This window comes from Antechinus flavipes, chromosome 3, assembly GCF_016432865.1.
Source record: "Antechinus flavipes isolate AdamAnt ecotype Samford, QLD, Australia chromosome 3, AdamAnt_v2, whole genome shotgun sequence".
Lineage (NCBI taxonomy): Eukaryota > Metazoa > Chordata > Mammalia > Dasyuromorphia > Dasyuridae > Antechinus > Antechinus flavipes.
This window is the reverse complement of record NC_067400.1, coordinates 355,180,574-355,207,474: the sequence shown is the minus strand read 5'-3', so window position 1 is coordinate 355,207,474 and position 26,901 is coordinate 355,180,574. Positions and strand designations below refer to the sequence as shown.

The following is a 26,901-nucleotide window of genomic DNA, read 5'->3' as shown; positions in this document are numbered from 1 at the left end:
GATAATTATTTTCTCTATCAACTCTAATGACTTAACACTTTGTAAGGATTCCAACAGGAGGGAGAAAGAAAGAAAGGGGGAAAAAAAAAAAGAAAGGAAAGTAGAAGGGAAGATTCTGGGAAGATTGGAGAGTGCATCAGAATATTACAAACTCTCCAGATTTTCCCCATAAATAAGGTAAAATTATGCCTCAGGATGAACATAGAGCAGCTAAAAATTAATAGGAGTTGGCTTAGAACAACAGTCTTCTTGCAACAATTGAAGGAGATCCTAAAAAAGAAGCCAGTATAGACAATTGGATATGTAATTCTAGACCAAAGTCTACTTAGATCAAGTAATATGATCAGAAAAAATGTGGGAGGTAGTTATAATAATGATATAAAGATAGTATATGATAAAGCACAAGAATTCAGAGTCCTGAAACATACAGAAAACAGAAAACCTGATGCAAATAGTGCCAATAGGGCCTCTTGATTAGTAAATTGTGGATTCAGTCTCCAGAGGGAAAGCATTTAACTTTCATTTGCTGTTTCTGGACTAGCTCTCTGGAAAACCTTGGTACTAGCCCAAGTCCTTGGCATATTGCACATGGGGGATCAAATACAGTCATCAATATTGGAGATGTCTGTAGTGTTCTCTTCTTTTATATAATATAAAATGGTTCTCTCTGGGAGCAGGTTTCTTGAGGAGGTTTTCTGGAGGCAGCCTTAGTTTCAGCTCTGAGTAATAATCTCTCCAAATACAACCAGATGTTCAAAGTTCAAATCATTTATTATCTCCAGTTTCTGAATCTTCTTCCTGGGGCCCAGTTAACTTTCTTAGAGGCCTATCTCTCCTTGGTTCCAAGAGCTCTTGCTACTAATCTTTTGCCTCTGCCAGCTTCGGCTTCTCTTCTTCCAAATGTCTCCAGCCAGCACCAAGGTGAAAGTTGGAATGAATCTGACTCTGCCTCCAAGAGTGGGCGTGTGGGCTTCTGTATCTCTCAGAGTGCTCTTTGGCCCTAAGAGCTTCTTGCTTATATGAGCTCTCTAAAGGTGTGAACACAAGCATTGTTTCTATCAGCTCCACTTAGTACCTTGTTTCAAGTTCTGGCCCATAACATCTCCTTGTAAGATCAGATCAATCATACTGAACCATGCTAAATTAGATAATTATTGTCTCTATCAATTGTAATGACTTAACAGCTTGTAAGGATTTGAACAATGTCCAGGAAGAAATGATAGTTTCCTCTGTTCAAACTTTTTCATTTATTCATTAAGAAATTAAAAAAAAACATGCATTTGTAAGGGAAGATAATAGACCAAATTCAATAATGATAAATTTGTAGATAATTTGACACAACAAAGATTTATCATATGCTCCAAGAGAATGGTGGTAAAGGACATTGTAAGGATGGAGAAAGATAGAAATCAGTGCAGTTTTAATTTCATTAGCATTTATATAATGACATGAATACAAGCAAATCGCATGGTCATCTAGAACATCAGTTTCCTCATCCACAAAGTTAATATGATACTTTTATTTTCATCCTGCCATTGTGACTAAAACCCTAAAATATAATATAAGCATATGTTGTTAATTTTATAAGTGATTATGAGTTGCCAGTTGACTTCAATGAATTGCTCATTGAAAGAGATTAAAGGAACTTGTGACACAAGCATTGATACTATAATTGTATATTGTCATATTGTTGGTTTTGTAGGCCTAGCATATTCTATATTTTGTTCTAAATCCTATTCCATTCTTTGAGAAATCTTTTACTCTATACATGTTACTTATTATTTGAGTAAAAAGAGGTTTTTGTGTGAAAAAAACAATTTTTTATTCCTATATCTATATGAGCATTTTTGTGCATGTACAAGAGTGAATTTGTAAGTAAGTGTTTGTATGAAACTATTTTGATTTTAAATAGTTACAATTGACGATCTAAAATTATAAAAAAAAAAGATTTTAGTAAAGCTGCTGTGACAATGTAAGGATTTTACTAGAGGGTACCAGTTGAAATTGACACTTAGGCTGGCTTTTTGCAAGCAACCTGCCTACAGCAAAGACATTTCTAATATTAAAAGAAAAAATTATTTTCCTTTTTTTATGTGACTATTTTTAATAATCTAAAGAATGAAATGATCATGAAAAAATTGCTGATATTCACATTTTAGCTACAAATAATAATAAAAATAACCACAACATTATTTTGTTGAGTATCTATCACCTGCCAAATTATCTAGCCTGGAAAGTACTCTTCATCATATAAAGTATCACTGAATGGATTGTCACTTCCTATAAATTAATGGTGATTATTCACAATTATGACAACTTTTAAAGATAAACTACAATAATGGTACTTTTAATGAAAATTAATTTGCTTTTGCTCATGGTAACTATTTAACAATTACCTAGATTTCAAACTACTGCAGTCAAATATATTTATTATTGGATTTGAAAAATTATCCATGCAAATGTTTTGTAAATAAAAGCTTCAATTAATAATAAAAACAGGAATTAATGGTTCTTTAAATGTTTGGTAGAGTTCACTTGTGAATTTATTTGGCCCTGGAGATTTTTTCTTAGAGAGTTCATTGATGACTTATTCAATTTCTATTTTAGAATGGGACTATTTAAGTAATCTATTTCCTTATTTGTTAATCTAGGCAATTTATCTTTTTGAAAATATTCATCCATTTACATTAGAATATTAGAATTGTTGGGAAACAATTATGAAATATAGCTCTTTATTATTGAATTTTTTTTCATTATTGATCAATTTACTCTGCATTTTTGATGCTGGTAATTTGGCTTTTTTCTTTCCTTTTTCTAATAAAATTAACCAATTTTTTGTTGTTTTTTTCATAAAACTAATTCTTTATTTTATTAATTACTTCAATAGTTTTCTTAGTTTTAATTTTTATTATTCTCTCCCTTGTTTCAAAATTTCTAATTTGGCATTCAACTGAAGGCTTTTAATTTGTTCTTTTTCTAGCTTGTTTATTTGCATGCACAATTAATTGATCTCCTCTTTTTCTATTCATGTAACTATTTAGAGTTATGAAATATCATATAAGCACTGCTTTGGCTGCATCTTATAGATTTTGATATGTGGTCTCATTATTGTCAATTTTTCAACATTGACATTTGCAAAGCCTTCTGTTCCAAATTATCCCCTCTTTCCTTCCACTTCCTCTCCTAGATGGCAGGTAGTCCAATACATGTTAAATTATATATTAAATCCAATATATGTATACATATTAAAACAGTTATCTTGTTGCACAAGAAAAATCAGATCAAGAAGAAAGAAAAAACTGAAAAAGAAACAAAATGCCAGCAGACAACAGAAAGAGTTAAGAATGTTTCCCACAGTCTTCTCTCTGAGTGTATATGGAGCTCTTTATCACTGAACAATTGGAATTGCTTTGAATTATCTCATTATTGAAGAGAGCCATGTCTATCACAATTGATCTTCATGTAGTCTTATTGTTACCATGCATAATGATCTCCTAGTTTTGCTCATTTCACTTAGCATCCATTCATGTCAATTTCTCCAGGTCTTTCTGAAATCATCCTGCTGGTTGTTTCTAACAGAACAATAATATTCCATAACATTTAATTACCATAAATTGTTCACTCATTTTCCCCATTTCTTGCCATCACAAAAAGGGCTGCCACAAACATTCTTGCACATGTGGATCCTTTTCCCTCCTTTAAGAACTCTTTGGGATATAATCCCAGTACAAACACTGCTGGGTGAAAGGGTATACACAGTCTGATAACTTTTTGAGCATCGTTCCAAATTGCTCTTCAGAATGGTTGGATCTGTACACAATTCTACCAAAATGTATCCATGTCCCAGTTTTTTTACATTCCATCCAAAATTCATCATTATCTTTTCCTCTCATCTGAGCCAACTTGAGAGGTATATAGTGGTATCTCAGAGTTGTCTTAATTTGAATTTCTCAGATCAATAGTGATTTGGAGCACCTTTTCATATGACTACAAATAGTTCCAATTTCCTCATCTGAAAATTGTCTCTTCATATCCTTTGACCATTTAGTAATTGGAGAATGGTTTGAACTCTTATACATTTTGATCAATTCTCTATATATTTTAGAAATGAGGCCTTTATCAGAACCTGTGAATGTAAAAATGTTTTCCCAGTTTATTGCTTCCTTTCTATTCTTGTCTGCATTAGTTTTGTTTGTATAAAAATTTTTAATATAATCAAAATTATCTATTATATATCAATAATGATCTCTAGTTCTTCTTTGATGACAAATTCCTCCCTCCTTAACAGATCTGAGAGCTAAACTATCCTATGTTCTAATTTGTTTATAATATCATTCTTTATGTATAGATCATGAACCCATTTTGACCTTATCTTGTTATATGGTATTATGTGTGGGTCAGTGCCTAGTTTCTGACATAATAGTTTCAATTTTCCCAGCAATTTTTTGTCAAATAGTGAGAAGAACATTTAATTCCAATGTTATATAAACTATTTGGGGAAAAAAAAGGCACCGAAGAAATCCTGCCAAATTCCTATGACACAAATATGGTACTTATACCTAAAGCAGGAAGAGCCAAAACAGAAAGAAAATGACAGACCAATCTCCTTCATGAAAATTGATGCAAAAACTTCAAATAAAATATTAGCAAAGAGATTACAGCAATTTATTACCAGGATACTATACTATGACCAAGTGGGATTTATATCAAGAATGCAGGGCTGGTTCATTATCAGGAAAACTTTCACCACAATCAACTGTATCAACCACAAAACCAACAGAAAGCAAATAATAATCTCAGTAGATGCAGAAAAAGACTTTGTCATAATAAGTGCTCATTCCTATGGGAAAAAAATGGTGAACATACCATAAAAAACATATGGTGAGCATAAAGGGAGCTTTCCTGAAAATAATAAGAAGCATTCAAAGCCTACAGAAAGCATTATTTATAATGGAGGGAAACTGGATGCATTTCCGATAAGATAAGAGGTAAAACAAGGATACTTATTATCACCATTATTATTTAACATTGTACTAGAAATGTTGGCTTTCATAATAAGAAAACAAAACAAAACAAAACAAACAAAAAGAAATTAAAGCAATTGAAATAGACAATGAGGAAATAAAACTATCACATTTTGAAGATATGATATACTTAGAGAATCCTAGAAATTCATCCAAAAATCTACTTGAAGCAATTAACAGATTTAGCTAATTTTAGCAAAATAAACCACACAGATCATCAGCATTTCCATTTATTACTGACAAATCCCAGCAGCAAGAGATAGAAAGAGGAATTCCATTTAAAATAACTAGCAAAATAAAATATTTGGGAGTCCATCTACTAAGACAAGCACAAAAGCTATATGAATATACAATTACAAAACACTTCTAACACAAATAACGTCAGATTTAAACAATTGGAGAATTATTGTTTGGTCATGGGCAGGTAATAAAAATGACAATTCTGCCTAAATTGGTCTACTTCTTCAATGCTATACCAATGCAGTTGCCAAAAAAAATTTATTGTATAGAGCTAGAGAAAATAATAACAAAAAATGATCTAATGGAACCAAAGGTCAAGAATATCAAGGGAATTAATGAGAAACAAAATATAAAGGATGATGGTCTAGCAGTACCAGATCTAAAACTTTATCATAAAGCAGCAATTATCAAAACCATTTGTTACTGGCTAAGAAATAGAGAGGTGGGTCAGTGAAATAAGTAATATACACATGACAAAATAATCAATGACTATAGATAGTAATCTAGTAATTGATTAATCCCTAAACTATAGCTTTTGAGAAAAGAACTCACTATTTTCCAAAAATTGCTGGGAAAACTAAAAATATATTTTAGAAATTAAACATAGATGTATATGTCACACCCCATACCAAAATAATGTCAAAATGGGTATGTGATTTGAGCATAAAGTGTGATTCCATAAGTAAATTAGGAGAGGAAGTTACAATTTATCTATCAGATGTTATCAACTTAGGTTAAGTAAATATGCCTGTAATTAACTAAGGTTTAAGTAAATATAGGCCTGCACATATTATACTTATGCAGGCCATAGGGAAACACAGGAATAATGAAAATAAAGAAAAGAATTCACAAATTACTGTAAGTTTTTCATCTTTCCATTCCATACAACATATTCTGTAAAACAATATGATGTTAAAAGTTAACATACATATATAACCAGAAAAAATAAAACAATTAAAAAAAAAAACAAAGAAAAGAAAAAAATATATAATTCTTTTTGAATTCTTTCAAGTAGTCTTTTGGGACTTGAACCCAATTCCTATTCCCCTTTAAGATTTCAAATGTAGAAATTTATCATCTTCTGAGATGTTGTTTTAATCTTCTTTCTTACTTTAGTAGCTTTCTATGGTCAAGGTTCTGTTTTTGTTTTATGCTTATTTTTTTTTTTTCATATTTCTTGGCTTTGAAAGTTGAGTTTTGCTCCAGGTATACAGAAAGCATGTCCCAAGCCTTTTGAATTAGAGGACAGAGGCAAATTCACTACCATTAAAATCTAGGGTTTCCGATGCTTAGTGGCTTACTCAGCAAGCTAGGGAAACCTGACTTAGTTATTTCTATTGTTACTTTGTTTCCAAGATCGGCAATTTGCCTTTTGTATTGTAATTGGAGATCTCACTTAGGGCCTGATATGCCATTATCCTATTGAGACAGGACTGCAGGGTATTTGTTGCTGATCTGTGCTGTAAAGATGACTAACCAAATGACTAGTCTGAAACCATCTTCACTGGGCTGCACTTCCCTTTTACCTAAGTAAAACAGACTTTCCTGAAGTCCTCCAAATCTATTTTAAGCTCAAAAATTCTTTTACTCTATGTCTTTGTAGATTATTTCCATCCAGAATCTGTTTAGACTTGATTTCAAGTTGTTTCTGAGAAAAACTAATCTAATCTTTCCTTTTATTTCAAATATTTCTCACATAAATTGTCTCATATTTTCCATATTACTATATGAAAATCATATTACAAAAGAAGATTTTTGACTTTGATGAGATTATTAAAGAAAAAAAAATCAATTCATTTATAAATTTCCATCTCCTTTGACCTCAATAAAACCTTTGCAGAAGTTAGCTTTTTACTGTTTATCCTTATGAGAAGAATTTTAAATATGATTTTAAAATATTTTTGAAGCAGTAAAAACTTGAGTTTAATATTTTAAATGATCATTTTCATATTATTTAAAGTATATCTTTATATAAATAAATTTTGGTTCAAAGGAAGAAAAAATGAATTTGGAACCAGAAGGCCTAGTTTCAGTTCCTATTAGACTATTTACTACTCATATGACTTTGTTCAATTTAATTCACCTTTCATATTTCTATTTCTCAATCCATAAACAATATTCAGACTCAGAATACTCAAGGTTCAAAGATGCTCTCTCATTTTGTTTCAAGAAAAATCATATCCTATTTTCATAAGAAAAAATTTAAAATGAAAGCATATACATTCATACATATATATTTGAAATATATTAGATATATGTATATATATATATTTCTAAAACAATTTCTGTGTGTGTACATATATTTGTGTATGTTAATTGAATCCTAATAAAAATATAGTATTTAGGAATAAAGATAATACTACTAATTTTCAACAAATAGTAAATAGAAAATACTTTTTTGAACTTCAATGAAAAGGATTTGTAGAATATTATACCTATTTAGATTTCAAAAAAGATGAGCTTGAAGGGAATATGTATGTAGAAAAATAGGTATGTAAAAGATAGAGTACAGTGTTAAAAGTGCGACGTGAAACTTCATGAAGATCAGTTTTTTTGTTTAATAAACATTCTTTCATCTTCCTTTGTTAATACATTGTATTCATTAATGCAATTTTCTCAGATTTCATTACATAATATTAAGTGTAATATAAGCTTGGCAATCTTGACATATAGTTATATAATATAATTTTATTATTCCAAAAGAAAGAATTGCAAAACCTCAATAGTCTTCTAGTGATTTTAATTACAAATTGTTGAATATATGACATAGAAGATTATAACTGAAATATAAAATAAGAATCAAATGTATCATTGTAATTATATACCTCATTAGGTACCTGAATATATTATATTATTTAACTTTTTCAATAAGTTCATTCAATAACAAATTAAATAATATGATTAAAATGTTACATATTTGCAGCAGTGAGAGATTATTTTAGAGACCTAGTGATTCAAATATAAAGGTTATCATTAAATAAAATCTAACATTTTTCTGTGGCAAAATGTAAATCAAATAGACTTGTCATTTCAAAGTTAAACCTCTAGAGACATTGGGCGCTTACCAGGCCAATTTTATTTATTTATAAAAGTTTATAGCTAATTTAGGTTATAGAAGAAAGAATAAGACTGTTTTCCTTTTCATAACATTTATGCCTTCCTCCTCCATTTATTGTTGTATTGTACAATTAGTTTAATCCTTAAAAGTGAGATTATAGAAATGATAAAGTAGCCTATTTCTCTAAGAAAGATTCAATATTCTTTTATAAGCAAACCTCTTAAAGAAGTTGTACATCCAGTGATGAAGAGAGCCATCTACACCCAGAGAGAGAAGCATGGGAACAGAGTGTGGAACACAACATAACATTCTCATTCTCTATATTATTATTTGCTTGCATTTTGTTTTCTTTCTCAATTTTTCTTTTTTTTCTTTCTTGATCTGATTTTTCTTGTACAATAAGATAACTGTATAAATATGTATACATATATTGCATCTAACATGTTTTTCAACATATTTCATATTTCAACATATGTATTGGACTACCTGCAAGCTAGAAGAGAGGGTCGGGGGAAGGAGAGGAAATTTTTGAACAAAAGGTTATGCAAGGGTCAATGTTATAAAAATTACCCATGTATATGCTTTTTAAATAAAAAGCTTTAATAATAATAATAATAATAATAATAATAATAAAATGGCACATCAATAATATTTTTGAATTAGTTCCCTCTGAAAATGATTCTTTTTTTGTTAAGAGAAATGTAGAGGACAATCCTTTCTATTTTTGGCATAGATTAGACTTTGTTAAAAGTGATCTGAAAAAAGAACATCTGTTCTTTTTTATAGAGGTATTTTTAATAGTGTTGATCAAAGGAGAAATATGGTTTGGGGTCAACAACATTTAAAAGAAAAAACAAGCAAAAAATAGAGAGAAGTCTAGTCACCATTTTGTGAGTGAATATATAGGGAACTAAATTAGTAAATGAAAAATGAGTTGAGAAACACAGGGAATTAAAATAACATTGCCAAGCTAGACAGGATTATTGGAGTAAGATGTTGCCTTTAAGGGAAGATGAAGAGCAATATGAATGAGTCAAGAAAAAAAATAAGGAAGAAGCAATATTCTTACTCAAAATATAAACTATTTTTAAGACCAGAGGGCCAGATCATCATCAGCTTAGAAAAGTTCTGAGTACTTTAAAAACAAAACTGTCCATTGGATGTTTCTTTTTCTTCACCTGACAAGAGAGCAAACTTTAAGTTCAATGTGCTTACTTTTTCTTTCATGGTGTGTATGTGTGTATGTTGGGGGAGGGAGGGTTACTATCATAGTTTATATATTTTTATATTACTGTTTCCTTATTACTTGAAAGAATTTAGCTCAGAAAATATCCATTCATGAATAATCAGTTATTTTTTAAAGGATGATATTACATTCTAAATACCAAGCCTAGTTGGCTCAATAGATGGCAACTTTGGTTTTAGAATCAAAAAAAAAAAATGAGTTCAAATCCAACCTTAGAAATTTACTAGCTGTGAGACCTTATACAAGTCATTTAACCCCTGTTTGCCTAAGAGATAGCTACAGGACTCAGTGAATAGAGAGCAGGGCCTACGTGAGGCCTAACCATTTATTAGCTCTGTGATCCTAGGCAAATAATTTACTATTTGTTTTAATCCCCTGGAAAAAGAAATGGTAAACCACTCCAGTGCCTTTGACAGGAAACCTCATGAACTGTATAGTCTACTTCGTCATGAAGTGGTCATTATTTGAATACCAATAAATAGCAAAGCCTCAAACTAGTTTTTTTAAAGAACAAAATTTATTAGCTCCTTATGTTTAAAAAAAAAAGTACACTTTTAGCTTTAGATAATTAAACTAAAATATACTGAAGAAAAAGTTATCATTTCCAATTTTCCCAGCAAATTTTGTCAAATAATGAGTTCTTATCCCCAAAACTTGGGTCTTTGGGTTTGTCAAACACTAGATTATTAAAGTTATTGGCTGTTTTGGCCTTTGAACCTAATCTATTCCATTGATCAACTAGTCTATTTCTTAGCCAATACTAGATGGTTTTAGTAACTACTGCTTTATAATATATAACTCATTGTTTGACAAAAATTGCTGGGAAAATTGGAAATTAGTATGGCAGAAACTAGGCCTTGACCCACACTTAACACCATACACCAAGATAAGGTCAAAATGGGTTCATGACCTAGGCATAAAGAATGAGATTATAAATAAATTGGAAGAGCATAGGATAGTTTACCTCTCAGACCTGTGGAAGAGGGAGGAATTTATGACCAAAGAAGAACTAGAGATTACTATTGACCACAAAATAGAAAATTTTGATTGTATCAAATTGAAAAGTTTTTGTACAAACAAAACTAATGTAGACAAGATTAGAAGGGAAACAATAAACTGGGAAAACATTTTTACAGTCAAAGGTTCTGATAAAGGCTTCATTTCCAAAATATATAGAGAATTCACTCTAATTTATAAGAAATCAAGCAATTGATAAATAGTCAAAGGATATGAACAGACAATTCTCAGATGAAGAAATTAAAACTATTTATAGCCATATGAAAATATGGTCCAAATCATTATTAATCAGAGAAATGCAAATTAAGACAACTCTGAGATACCACTACACACCTCTCAGATTGGCTAGAATGACAGGGAAAGATAATGCAGAATGTTGGAGGGGATGTGGGAAAACAGGGACACTGATACATTGTTGGTGAAATTGTGAACACATCCAGCAATTCTGGAGAGCAATTTGGAACTATGCTCAAAAAGTTATCAAACTGTGCATATCCTTTGATCCAGCAGTGTTTCTACTGGGCTTGTACCCCAAAGAGATACTAAAGAAGGGAAAGGGACCTGTATGTGCCAAAATGTTTGTGGCAGCCCTGTTTGTAGTGGCTAGAAGCTGGAAAATGAATGGATGCCCATCAATTGGAGAATGGTTGAGTAAATTGTGGTATTTGAACGTTATAGAATATTATTGTTTTGTAAGAAATGACCAGCAGGATGAATACAGAGAGGACTGGTGAGACTTACATGAATTTATGCTAAGTGAAACAAGCAGAACCAGCAGATCATTATATACCTCAACAATGACACTGTGTGAGGATGTATTCTGATGGAAGTGGATCTTTTCGATAAAAACATCTAATTCAGTTTCAATTGATCAAGGATGGACAGAAGCAGTTACACCCAAAGAAAGAACACTGGGAAATGGATATAAACTGCTTGCATTTTTGCTTTTCTTTCCGGGTTATTTATACCTTCTGAATCCAATTCTCCCTGTGCAACAAGAGAACTGTTCGGTTCTGCACACATATATTGTATCTAGGATATATACTGTAACCTATTTAACATGTATAGGACTGCTTGACATCTGGTGGAGGGGGTGGAAGGAAGGAAGGGAAAAACTGGAACAGAAGTGAGTGCAAGGGATTATGTAAAAAAATTACCCTGGCATGGGTTCTGTCAATAAAAAGTTATTTTTTTTTAAAAATTAAAACATTCTTTAAAGAAAAAAAAAGTATTTTATGGTTGTGGGCAGAATAACCAAGTTAGGAGGCTTATTTTCTTTTATATATATATGTGTGTGTGTGTGTGTGTGTGTGTGTGTGTGTGTGTGTGTGTGTATGTGTGTGTGTGTATGAAGCATAGGGATTAACAATTTCATCAAGCTAACTTGTTTTTAATTATTACCATTAGGTCATGATTGACTCCCTAAATTCTTTTTAGGACAAGTGATCTCCAGAGCTATGGTTGGACATGTTGAATTATTTGTTGGATATATCTTCTTAGAAGTAACATTTACATTTCAAACTCAGCATGTTCAAAGCAAAAGGGAATTATTTCCAAACATATATAATTATTTCCTAAGAAACAGGCAACTCTAAACTAATAGTATAGTCAGAAATTCTTAGTGACAAATGATGACATTCTGCATCTTCCTCTCTCATATAGCGGCCAGCAGAACACTTTCTTTCTGACGGGATAACCTTTCTTTTAACATATTCTTATTTGTTCTACCAGGAATCTGAGTGGACCTCTAAGTAACCCTCCTACTCACTTCACAATAACTATTATGTTTGCTTTGTCTCATAACCATTCAAGGGGATTAATGTGATTCCAGGACCAGAATTAGTTCAGGTTATCAGAGAGTAACAATGCCATTTAAATAAGCATGTTTAATATATATATTTTTTCCCTCTACAGTTATTATATTAACTAGTCAATGTCATTGTCAAATGTTAATGTCTTTGTTGTTGCAGATTCAGATGTGGTGTATAAAAACGGGAATGGACATGTCATTAAACTGAATGTAGAAACAAATGTCACCACATTATTATTGGAAAACACAACTTTTGTAAGTAATGGATAATTAATTTACTTATTTATGTGTCATTGATTTTATTTTTTAGAACTCTTGAGATAATGGTAATTTTCATGCTTTAGTAATAACACATTGTTTAAGTATGTCAGGTGAAAAGTTGGCAGTGTAGCCTCAAGAAGCATCTGTATAGACCTTATATTACATGTTCTGATTGTCTTTTACAAGAAAAGGAAAAACATTTTTTTCTCAATTAATAAAGATTTAAGGCTAAGAGAAACTTTCCTGAACTTTATTTTCTTCTATCATTTATGGAGAAAATGTTTTATATGCATATGTATATGTGAAAGTATATATGTATATGCATATACAAGTGCACATAAATATGTTATCTATACATGTATATTGAAATATATACACACATATAAATATATGTACATACATATCACATAATCTTTTTGTTATGTATTAACACCTATAATTTCCCCATTCAGCAATTTTTTTTATTTGAATATATCTATTCCATCATTATAACTAATATTGTGATAATATTTTTTTCTTAAATTTTATTTGGATATCAAATTCTTTTTTTTTTCTCTTCTGATACACATATACCCTTATAATTCAATTTTCCTTTGTAACAATGAAAAACAATGGAGTGACTTTATAAGTTTGTGTTTTTGACTTTTGTAACTTTTAGTCTATCATCTCTACTGAGAATAGGAAAGAGAATTTCATCATATATTCTCTTTGAGTGAAAATATAATTTGTTTTAGAATTTCAGAATCATGTGATTTTAAATATCATTGTCATTGTAATATATTAATTTTGTGTATTTTTTCTCCTGTATGCTTACCTTCATGTATATTAATTCTTACTTGATCATATTTTCCAGAGTAGCTCTTGTTCTTTGTTTCTATTGATAATACTGAAATACACCAAGACTATTTAGGCATAGCCTAATGGATGCATATCAGCATTGTTTCTCATCCTTTGATCATCAAATTTAAGTTTGTATTTTGAGACCACAACATTATGTCATGATATTATGACACTGCTGTAATTTAGGGTGAAAGTAAAATTTAATGACAATTTCATTAATATTCATTTTGGTTGTCATTAAATTTTATTTTCACCCTAAATCACTTCAGGTTAATGATAATAAATACTTATTTAAAAGAGTAAAATCTACTAATACAAAATATTATTATTGAAGGGGATATTGTCTTATTTAGTTTTCTGGAGTGATTAATCTGTTTCAAAAAAGAATATATATATATATGTATATATATGTGTGTGTATATATATATGTGTGTGTGCATATATATATATGTATATATATATATATATATATATATATTATGTATGTATGTATGTATACACATATCAGCTAAATATTGAATTCATTATTTTTAGTATAAAGAATCCATACTTTTATTGCCCAATCAATTAACATTTCTGGTATGAATTGGGAATATCTCTTTTCTGAAGATCATTCTAACTCATTTAGGAATATATCATCAATTAGCAATATTGTTTTCTATCACAGTAATATCTAACACCAACACTAAGAAATCAAGGGATTCCAATCTACATGACTGGAAGAAATATCCACCTTGATGAAAACGTTAATTACTTGAAGGACTTTATTAAATATTCAGAAACTTATGAGAGTATGTATGTATGTGTATACATACATACATACACAGAGAGAGAGAGAGAGTGAGGGGGGAGAGAAAGATAGTGAGAGTGTGTGTGTGTGTGTGTGTGTGTGAGAGAGAGAGAGAGAGAGAGAGAGAGAGAGAGAGAGAGAGAGAGAGAGAGAGAAAGAGAAAAGAGAAGAGAGAAAGAGTGCCTAGTCATCAGGAAACCCTTACTATTACTAATACAGTTTTCCAAAGATTTTTTTTTAATTGAAGTACTCTTCTGCAGTTGTCATCCTGTCAACTTAAACTTATTTGGGGGAAATGATACCCACTTACTTTCATGATATTTTGTTTTAATTTTAATATTCTGTATCTTGTATTTCTATATGGTACTTTAAAACTTAATTTTCTATATTATTCATAATCCTTTTTTGTTCTCTTTCTTTTCATACTTATGCTAGCTACAATTGTTAATTGCTATGGAAACATTTATCAAATTTGTTTTCCTCAATATGAGCTCCCTAAATAGTGAGAACTTCTTCCTCTAATTTGCTTTTTAGAGAGTGAAGCTATTAAACCTCAGCTAGCAACACCTGCAAACTGAAGTGTTTAAAAAAGACTACTAAATCAAGTACTAATCCTTAGAAATTGCAAACAAATTCCAGTGGCACTTCCACCCAATTCAGAATATATAGTTCAATGACAGCTGTGTATCTGAGTGTGCTCTTGTTTAAGAGGTACCTCAAGTTACAATTTTTTAGGCCAACTCTCTTGCTAAATTTTATGAGGATATAATTTTAAACAAACTAAATTATTATGCTCAGTGATTACTAGTGGATCTTTTATGTGGATCTTAATAGTTGTCAGGAATTCACTGAAAACTTAGGAGCCACATTAAATATAAATTAAAATTAATATATATTCAATAAATGTACATTATAAGGATGACAAAATATTGATGAAGACATTAACTTTGTGATCACAATTATCAGTAAATTTATTATTTTTAAGGGTAAGAGAAAATCAAATTACTTATTCTCTTGAGTGACCCTTTTTAGTAATTTTCTTTCTTTAGCATGGCTAACATCTGTTGATGAATTAACTAAAAACTCTTTTAAATGCTAATAGTAAGGGGCATGACTGTCAAATGTAAGGTGAAAAGCAGTATTCTTTAATTATTAATTATGTTAATTTGATTAACAATTATACTAAAATATGTCTTATGAAAGATGTCTTTCATCTGATTCAACATTAGGAGAGGAGTATATTAGAGCTTATACCCTTCTTCCTGTTTTAAGATAAACTACACAAGAGAAAGGTTTTCTTCTTGAAGTGCCCTAATGATATTTAGATAATTATCAATATCATATCTAGAATTAGGCATTCTTATTTTAAACCAAAGCCTATTCAGAGTGAAATAGCAATAAGTGTTTCCCTAGAGTTATTTTCATTGTACTTATGAAATTATCAGTAATTTGAAAACAGCTAATAGTCTCAATAGTATAAAATATCTATAAGAAAAAAATTGTATACATTAAAAATTGTGTATGCATGTTTCTCCATATGCATGAGCATTTAATGTATGTATACGGTTAGTTTTATGTATTCTCAGGAATAGACTAATGTATACAAGCACAAGTAATATAAAAGAAAGAAAAAATAATGAAGTCAGGTAACAAAATGCATGTGTTAGTAAGTTTGAATCATTTTCACATTGGGACATGATGAGACTGTGAATCCATATTTTAATTACTTCCCCATATGGTAGACAGAATTAATCTCTACAGAATCAAAATTATTTTAACTACGGCTTTTATTGTAGTTTTTATATTCATTTTGTTCTAGTCAAAATAGTAGGTATCAGAAAAAAGTGCCATGGCAGGAGTCAGCAAGGCTTGAGTTCAAATCCGGTCTGAAATGATAGAGTTCTGTTACCCTGGGCAACCTCAGTTTGCCTCAGTTTCTTCATCGACAAAATGAGGATAAGGACATTTATCTGCCACAGTCATGAGGATCAAATGATATAATACTTGTAAAGAATTTAGCACATCACCTGACACAGACTAAGCACTGTAAAAAGATTTGTCTTCCTCCACCTCTTCCTCTTTCTCATTATCATCTTTATGTTATTCTTCTTCTTTATCTTCTTCATCATCATTGTCATCCAGGAACACTGTCTTTTTCTTTTAAGTTTGTAGCTAGACATCGCCAATTATTTTTCACAATCATAATAATGATTTTTGAAATTATGTTCACATGTGATGTGACCAATGAATGATTTGTCTGTGAATACAGAACCACTGGCTTGTTCCTTAAATACCTTAAGTAGAATTTTTCAACGATCATAGAATAATCTTCTCACTAATTATATTTTAAAATAAAAAATATTTCTATTATACTCTGCCTTTTATTTTTATTTTTTTTTAAGCTTTTTATTTATAAGATAAATGCATGGGTAACTTTTCAACATTGACAATTGCAAAACCATTTGTTCCAACTTTTCCCTTCCTTCCCCTCACCCCTTTCCTCAGATGACAAGTTGACCAATACAGGTTAAATATGTTAAAGTATAAATTAAATATAATATATGTATACATGTCTAAACAGTTATTTTACTGTAGAAAAAAATCAGACTTTGAAATATTGTACAATTAAGCTGTGAAGGAAATCAAAAGTGCAGGCAGACAAAAATAGAGGGATTGGGAATTCTATATAGTGGTTCATAATCATATCCCAGAATTCTTTCCCTGGGTATAGCTGGTTCAATTCATTACTGCTCTATTGAAACTGATTTGGTTTATCTCATTGTTGAAGATGGCCACATCCATCAGAATTGATCATCATATAGTATTGTTGAAGTATATAATGATCTCTTGGTCTGCTCATTTCACTTAGCATCAGTTCATGCAAGTCTCTCCAGGCCTTTCTGAAATCATCCTGCTGATTATTTCTTACCAAACAATAATATTCCATAATATTCATATACTACAATTTGTTCAGCCATTCTCCAATTGGTGGGCATTCACTCAGTTTCCAGTTTCTGACTACTACAAAGAGGGATGCCACAAACATTCTTGCACATACAGGTCCCTTTCCCTTCTTTAAAATCTCTTTGAGATACAAGCCTAGTAGTAACACTATTAGATCAAAGGGTATTCACAGTTTGATAACTTTTTGAGCATAGTTCCAAATTGCTTTCCAGAGAGACCTTTATTAGAACCTTTGACTATAAAAATGTTTTGCCAGTTTATTGCTTCCCTTCTAATCTTATCTGCATTACTTTTGTTTGTACAAAAACTTTTCAATTTGATGTAATCAAAGTTTTCTATTTTGTGATCAATAATGATCTCTAGTTCTTCTTTGGTCATAAATTTCTTTCTCTTCCACAGGTCTGAGAGGTAAACTATCCTATGTTCCTCTAATTTATTTATAATCTCATTCTTTATGCCTAGGTCATGAACCTATTTTGATCTTATCTTGGTGTATGTTTGTTAAGTCTGGGTCAATGCCTAGTTTCTGCCATATTAATTTCCAATTTTCCCAGCAATTTTTGTCAAACAATGAGTTCTTATCCCAAAAGCTGGGGTCTTTGGGTTTGCCAAACAATAGATTATTAAAATTATTGACTATTTTTGTCCTTTGAACCTAACCTAGTCCACTGATCGACTAGTCTATTTTTTAGCCAATACCAAATGGAGATCTGGTACAGCTAGGCCACCTTCATTTGATATTTTTTTTTCATTAATTCCCTTGAAATTCTTGACATTTGGTTTTTCCATATGAACTTTGTTGTTATTTTTTCTAGGTCATTAAAGTAGTTTTGTGGGAGTCTGATTGATATAATGCTAAATAAATAGATTGTAGTAATGTCATCTTTATTATATTTGCTCACCCTATCCAAGACATTTAATATTTTTCCAATTAGTTAGAGCTGACTTAATTTGTGTGTAAAGTGTTTTGTAGTTTTGCTCATATAGTTCCTGATTTTCCCTTGGCAGATAAGTTCCTAAACATTTTATACTATCGGTAGTTACTTTAAATGGAATTTCTCTTTATAAACTTAACTGTTGGATTTTGTTAGTGATATATAATAATGATGATGACTTATGTGGGTTTATTTTGTATCCTGCAACTTTGCTAAAGGTGTGGATTATTTCAAATAACTTTTTAGTAAACTCTATGGGGTTCTCTAAGTATAGCATCATATCATCAGCAAAGAGTGATAATTTCATTTCCTTATTTTCTACTCTAATTCCTTTAATCTCTTTCTCGACTCTTATTGCCAAAGCTAACATTTCTAATATAATATTGAGTAGTTATAGTGATAGTGGGCAACCTTGTTTCATTCCTGATCTTATTGGGAATGCTTCCAGTTTATCCTCATTACATATGATGCTTACTGATGGTTTTAAATAGATGCTACTAATTGCTTTAAGGAAAAGTCAATTTATTCCCATGTTCTCAAGTGTTTTTAATAGGAATAGATGTTGCATTTTATCAAATGCTTTTTCTGCATCTATTGAGATCATCATATAGATTTTGTTTGTTTGGTTATTGATATAGTTGATTATGCTAATAGTTTTCCTAATATTGAACCAGCCCTGCATTCCTGGTATAAATCCTACTTGATCATGGTGTATTATCCTGGGAAAGATTTTCTGTAGTCCTTTTGCTAATAGCTTATTTAAGATTTTAGCATCTATATTCATTAGGGAGATTGGTCTATGATTTTCTTTCTGTTTTCAACCTATCTGGTTTAGGTATATCAGTATCATGTCTGTGTCATAAAAGGAATTTGGTAGGATTCCTTCATTCCTTATTTTTTTTTTCAAATAGTTTATACAGCATTGGGGCTAATTGTTCTTTAAATGTTTGGTAGAATTCACATGTAAATCCACCTGGTCTTGGGGATTTTTTTTCTTACAAAGTTGATTAATAGCTTGTTCTATTTCTTTATTCTGAAATGGAACTATTTAAACAATTTCCTTCCTCCTCTGATAATTAGGGAAGCCTATATTTTTGGAAGTAGTCATCTTTTTCACTTAGGTTATCAAATTTATTGGCATAAAGTTGGGCAAAGTAACCCTGTATTATTTCTTTAATTTCCTCTTCATTGGTGGAAAGTTCTCCCTTTTCATTTTTAAGACTACTTGTAATGGGCTCACGTTGAAGCACTGAGGTCCCAAGCACGTGAGGCTAAATAGTAATTGGACCATACTCTATTAATATATAAGCTTGGAGAAAGAATGGCCCCCACCCAATCTTTGTGCAAGGCTGGTATGTTATATAGGAAATGACGATTTTGTTGGGTAGAGGCAGAGGAGTGGAAAGGGAAGCTGAAAGAGAGAATGCTAGCTGGCTTCCTATCGCAGCTGCCCATTTTGCTATCACAATCCTTCTTCACCTCTTCACTTCAATGAAGATTGAAGATTTTTCCCTTAACCTGAATTCCTGACTCTGGCTGATTTTAAATACACAGTCATCACAACTACTAATTTGATTTTCCTCTCTCCTTTTTCTAATCAGATTTACCAAACGTTTATCAATTTTATTGTTTTTTTTTTCAAAAAACCAACTCTTAGTTTTATTAATTAGTTCAATAGTTTTTTTTTTTTTTTTTTACTTTCTATTTCATTAATTTTGCCTTTTAATTTTAGAATTTCAAGTTTAGTAATTGATTGGGGGTTTTTAATTTGGTCTTTTTCTAGCTTTTTAAGTTGCAGGCCCAATTCATTGATCTTCTCTTTCTATATTTTATTCAAGTAAGCCTCTAAAGATATAAAATTTCCCCTTATTACTGCTTTGGCTGCATCCCATAAATTTTGATATGATGTCTCACCATTGTCATTATCTTGAGTGAAATTATTAATTGTGTCTATAATTTGCTGTTTCACCCAATCATTCCTTAAGATGAGATTATTTAGTTTCCAATTACTTTTTGGTATATTTACACCTAACTTTTTGTTGAATGTAGTTTTTATTGCATTGTGATCTGAAAAGAAAGCATTTACTATTTCTGCCTTCCTGCATTTAATTTTGTGGTGTATATAACCTAATATGTGGTTAATTTTTGTATAGGTTCCATGAACTGCTAAGAAGAAAATATACTCCTTTTTGTCACCATTCAGGTTTCTCCAAAGATTTATCATACCTAATTTTTCTAATATTCTATTTACCTCTTTAATTTCTTTCTTATTTGTTTTGTGGTTTGATTTATCTAATTCTGAGAGTGCAAAGTTGAGATCGCCCAATATTAGAGTTTTGTTGTCTATTTCTTCTTGCAACTCTCTTAACTTCTCCTTTAGGAAGTTGGATGCTATACCACTTGGTGCATATATGTTTAATATTGATATTGCTTCATTGTCTATGCTATCCTTTAGCAAGATATAATTTTCCTCTTTATCTCTTTTAATTAGATCAATTTTTGATTTTGCTTGATCTGAGATAAGGATGGCTACCCCTGCTTTTTTGACTTCACCTGAAGCATAATAGATTCTCCTCCAGCCTTTTACCTTTACTCTGTATGTATCTCCCTGCTTTAAATGTGTTTCCTATAAACAACATATTTTAGAGTTCTGACTTTTGATCCAGTCTGCTATTCTCCATTTTATGGAGAGTTCATTCCATTCACATTTACAGTTAAAATTACTAATCCTTTATTTCCTGCCATCTTATTATCCCCAGATTATGCTTTTCTTTTTCTTGCCTCCACTTACCCCCTTTCCCAGTATTAAACTTATAGATCCCACTTGCATCACACAGCTCTCCCTCTTTAGATTCCCTCCTTCCTCCCTTTGAATCCCTTCCCCTTTCTTGTACCTTTCCCTTATTACTCTTTTCCTTTTTCCTTTTCCTCTCCCACTGTTTAATGAGGTGAGAGAAGATTCTCTGTAAAACAGATATGTCAATTATTTTCTCTTTCAGCCAACTCTGATGATAGTAAGATTCACACAATGTTCCTCCTCCTTCTAAGTTCCTTCAGATATGATAGGTTTTCTTTGCCTCTTCATGGGATGTAGTTTCCTTCTTTTTGTCTTCCCTTTCCCCTTTTTCTGACATTATCCCCTTTCCATTTCTACTTCCTTTTTTTTATGTTATAACAGTAAAATCAGATTATATATGTGGTCTTTATGTATATCCACAACAGAAATGCAGTTCTCAAGAGTTCCTTTTATCTTTTTCTGCTTCTCTTGTGTCCTATGTTAGGAGATCATTTTCTTTTGTTTAGATCTGGTTTTTTCCTTAGAAATAAATGAAATTCATCTGTTTCATTGAATGGTCATCTTCTTTAATGGAACAAAATGCTCAGCTTAGCTGGATTCCAAGTTATTTTGCCTTTTGGAATATCCAATTCCAGGCCCTTCAATCCTTTAATGTGGAGGCAGCCAGATTTTGAGTGATGCTTATTGTGGCACCTTGGTATTTGAATTGCTTTTTCCTGGCTGCTTGTAAAATTGTTTCCTTAGTCTGAGATTTCTAAAATTCGGCCACGATATTCCTTGGAGGATTTTTTAGGGTCTTTTTCAGAAAGTGTTTGATGAATTCTTTCAATGCCATTTTACCTTCTGATTCTATTACTTTTGGGCAGTTCTCTTTGATGATTTCCTGTAAAATAATATCTAGGAATTTTTTTTATCATAATTTTCGGGAAGTCCAATAATCATCAGATTATCTCTCCTAGATCTATTTTTCAGGTCTGTTGTTTTTCCAAGTAGATATTTAATGTTTTTTTTTTTAATTTTTCATTTTTTTGGTCTTGCTTGACTTATTCTTGATGTTTCAATGACTCATTCATTTCTGTTTGTTCAGTTTTGATTTTTAATGAGTTATTTTTTTTTATTAGCTTTTTTATACTTCCTTTTATATATACCCAATTGAGTTTTTAAATGAGTAGTTTTGCTCTATAGAATTTTTTTTTTTTCATTTCACATTTTTTTTTAATGAGTTATTTTATTTTTCCAACTCATAAATCCTACTTTCTTGGGAATTCTTTACCTTTTCCAATTCATATTTTATGAAGTTTTTACTCTCTTGCATAGCTTCTTTCCTTTCCCCATTTTTTCCTTCCAGCTCTCTTTTAAGATTGTTAATATACTCTTCTAGGAGAGATTTGTGAATGATGAGGGCCAGGCAACATTCCCCTTTGGGGTATTGTCTGGAGCCTGTTTGCTTTTAGTCTTCTTGGGATTGAAAACCTGCTCTCTTTCTGTATAGAAACTATCAATTGTCCTTTTTATTTTTTTACTCATTTTTTAAAGTTTGTAGTGTCTGTCTTCAAGGCAAGGTGGTTACCAGCTTCCTCTGCAGAACAGGGTAGGTATATGGAAAGTAGCTGTCCTGCAAATGGTCTGCAAAGAGCAGTGAGGTACAAGAGTTCCCTGAGAAACACCCCCCAACTCCGGAAGTGATTCAGACCTGGTTAGCAGTGAATCTCAACTCATAAAGAATCTCTTGTTCCTTTATTTATTTATTTATTTATTTATTTATTTATTTATTTTATTTTGAAATAATTTTTATTGACAGAACCCATGCCAGGGTAATTTTTTACAACATTATCCCTTGCACTCACTTCTATTCCGATACAATATATGTGTGCAGAGCTAAACAGTTCTCTTGTTGCACAGGGAGAATTGGATTCAAAAGGTATAAATAACCCGGGAAGAAAAACAAAAATGCAAGCAGTTTATATTCATTTCCCAGTGTTCTTTCTTTGAATGTAGCTGCTTCTGTCCATCCTTGATCAATTGAAACTGAGTTAGATCTCTTTGTCGAAGAAATCCACTTCCATCAGAATATATCCTCAGATAGTATCATTGTTGAGGTATATAAAGATCTCCTGGTTCTGCTCATTTCATTTAGCATCAGTTCATGTCAGTCTCATCAGTCCTCTCTGTATTCATCCTGCTGGTCATTTCTTACAGAACAATAATATTCCATAATGTTCATATACCACAATTTACTCAACCATTCTCCAATTGATGGGCATCCATTCATTTTCCAGCTTCTAGCCACTACAAACAGGGCTGCCACAAACATTTTGGCACATACAGGTCCCTTTCCCTTCTTTAGTATCTCTTTGGGGTACAAGCCCAGTAGAAACACTGCTGGATCAAAGGATATGCACAGTTTGATAACTTTTTGAGCATAGTTCCAAATTGCTCTCCAGAATTGCTGGATGTGTTCACAATTTCACCAACAATGTATCAGTGTCCCTGTTTATAATATAATTTTAGATCTGGTACAGCTAGGCCACCTTCATTTGATTTTTTTTTAAATTTTATTTTGCATCCTGCAACTTTGCTAAAGGTGTGGATTGTTTCTAATAACTTTTTAGTAAACTCTCTGGGATTCTCTAAGTATACCATCATATCATCAGCAAAGATTGATAATTTGGTTTCCTCATTGTCTATTCTTATTCCTTTAATCTCTTTTTCAACTCTTATTGCCAAAGGTAGCATTTTTAATACAATATTAAATAGTAACGGTGATAGTGGGGAACCTTGTTTCATTCCTGATCTTATTGGGAATGGTTGCAGTTTGTCCCTGTTACATATGATGCTTACTGCTGGTTTTAAATAGATGCTATGGATTATTTTAAGGAAAAGTCCATTTATTCCTATACTCTCAAGAGGTTTTAATAAGAATGGATGTTGGATTTTATCAAATGCTTTTTCTGCATCTATGGAGATGATCTTATGTTTTTTGTTAATTTGATTATTAATATGGCCAATTATACTGATAGTTTTCCTAATATTGAAGCAGCCCTGAATTCCTGGTACAAATCCTACTTGATTGTGGTGTATTATCCTGGGGATGATTTTCTGTAGCCTTTTTGCTAATATCTTATTTAAGATTTTAGCATCAATATTCATTAGGGAGATTGGTCTATAATTTTCTTTCTCTGTTTTCAACCTACCTGGTTTAGGTATTAGTACCAATGTTTTGCAAATGTCAGTGTTGTAAATTATCCTTGCATATGTTTTGAAAATAAAAAGCTTCAAAAAAAAAAAAAGAAATATGAAGAGAAAGGGCTTCCTTTTTAGTTTCAGATAGAACTCTGCAAGATATCTAGAAAATATTTAAAAGTGTCTTAAATTTTTATTTCCTCTTCTTTTAAAAATTAAATATTTATTTGGTTTCTTCCTCCTTTCTTTGATCATCCTTTTCTATTCCTGCAATTATCAAATCATTTCATCAGTTTCTTTCAAAAATATGTTCGTATTTTTTTAAAGTTTTCAATGCTAAAATTTTTAAAGTTCTTTTAAATAACTGACAAAGCAAAAACTAGATTTTTATTTCATGCATATTTCCATTTAGCTAGTTCATCACATAAAAACAATTAAGGAAAAGTTTGTCAGGTTTTTATCAAATCTTTATGATAATTTCATTGGCTACATTTTGAGCTTGTTCATCCTCAACATTCATATTGTAAACATGGTGAATGAAATTAATAAATTGCATGATAAAATAAGGTTTGGTATTAAAAACACAATGCATTTACACATTCCCTAATGCCAGAGAGGTCAGTTCTGAACATCCAGAAATCAGTTGATAGAGAGACTTAGGCAAATGATTTATGAATTTCCTGCTGTGGGTAACTCTATCTAACCCCCAAAGAAATCTTAATGATCAGAAATGGAATTAGAATTGACCAATATATAAGTAAAGGAGTAGAGATGGATTAGACAAAGATTAAAAGTAGGAAAGATCCCAAGAAGAAGAAAACTCAAAAAACGTGAACATGAGCAAAAAAGTCATAGTAAAATGCAGTAAAAACTATGGGGAAAATGACCTTTGGGTCTAAGGAAGTTTAGTCACTAATTTATGATTAAAAGCTTCAAGATGAAAAAAAAAAATATGATCCAACCATTGAAACAGAGAGAGTTGTAGGAGTTAAGGAAAAATTGAAATCACAATAAACTGTTCTTTGATTGTTTAAAGAAGAAATTATAATTATGAGAATATAGATTATTATCCCACATTGCAAAATTAGTGAGCAGAATAAGAAAAAAAAATGAATCTTTAATAACAATCCTAATTAAAAAAATGAGAGAACAAGTGTTTGGATTGCAAATGTACAAAAGCAAAAGACAATTTAAAAAGCTAGAAACAAAGATCCTCACAACTTTTAAAAGACAACATGCTAATTATATGAGCAAAACATATGAATAATAAAGAATATATAGAGCTGACCTAAGTATCATAGGTTTCCCAGAAGATAATTACAGGACAAGAAAAAAACAAACAAACAAACACAGAAACAGTATAATGAAATAAATGATCAAAGAAAATTGCTTAGAACTTCAGAATTTAGGAATGAGATTCCAATTAAAAGAATAGACAAATTACCTTCAGAGTAATATCAATGCTGCAAATTCCAAGATACATGGTAGATTAATTTAACATTTCAGTTCAGAAACAAGAAGTCCTTTTTATTTTTTTTTGTAAATATAATTTTATTTTCCCCCATACCAAATTGTACTCCCTTCCTCCATCCCTTCCCATCTTCCAAAGAGGGTAAGCAGTTTGAAATAATTTATAAGTGTCATCAAGTAAAATATATTTCCCTAATAGTCATAGTCATGAAAAAGAAAAAAAAAAAAAAGATCAAGTGGGGGAAAAAAAAAAAAAAACAAGATTAAAGTTCTGAAAAGAAATATATTTCAATCTCCATTCTTAGTTCATCAGTTATGGATAGCATTCCCCTTTGTGAGTCTTTTGTATTTGTTTTGGAACATTGCATTGCTAAGAAGAACTGGGTCATTCATAGTTGATTATCACACAATGTTGCTGATATTGCGGAAATTGTTTTTCTGGTTCTGTTCATGTTATTTTACATGAGTTTATACAAATCTTTCCAGGTTTTTCTGAAATTTGCCTGTTCATTATATCTTAGAACTCCATAATATTGGATGATATTTATGTATATGCCACAGCTTATTCACCATTTCCCACATGGGCATCCCCTCAGTTTCCAGTATTTTGCCACCACAAAAAGGGCTGCTATAAAGATTTTTGTACAAATAGATACTTTCTCCTCTTTTTAAATTATTTCTTTGAAATACAGAAACAGTAGTTGTATTGCTGGAACAAAGGGTACACACAGTTTAGCATAGTTCTAAATTGCTCTCCAGATGGTTGGATTAATTCACAATTTCACCAATAGTATATTACTTTCCAATTTTTTCACATGCTTTCTAACATTTATCACTTTTCTTTTGTGTCAGATTGATCAATCTGACAGGTATGAGTTAGTATCTCCGAGTTATTTTAATTATCTTTATTTTAATCAAAAGTGATTTAGAACACTTCGTCATATATCTTTCATAACTTTGATTTCTCATCTTAAAATTGCCTGTTTATATCTTTTGGTCATTTATAAACGGGGCTTATATTCTCATACATTTGACTCAGTTCTCAACATATTTATGAAGTGAAGCTTTTATAAGATACATTTGCTGTAAAGATAATTTATCAGCTTTCTGCTTTTCTTCTATACTGGGTTATATTGGCATTGTACAAAAGCCTCTTAATTCAATATAATTAAAATAACGTATTTTACATTTTGTAATGCTCTTTATCTCTTGTTTGGTCATGAATCTATAATTCCTTATTTCTTTAAGAATTTGGCTGGTATACCA

At 30.9% G+C, this 26,901-nt stretch overlaps 1 protein-coding gene across 1 annotated transcript in view; it reads left to right on the top strand.

The window, feature by feature from the left end:
• The window catches only part of DPP10 (dipeptidyl peptidase like 10), a 1,082,222-nt gene that overhangs the window by 546,275 nt on the left and 509,046 nt on the right, over positions 1-26,901 (top strand). The window contains exon 4 of the mRNA XM_051985765.1: positions 12,556-12,650. Coding sequence (XP_051841725.1) covers positions 12,556-12,650 — 95 coding nt within the window. The remainder of the gene's footprint in view (positions 1-12,555; positions 12,651-26,901) is intronic.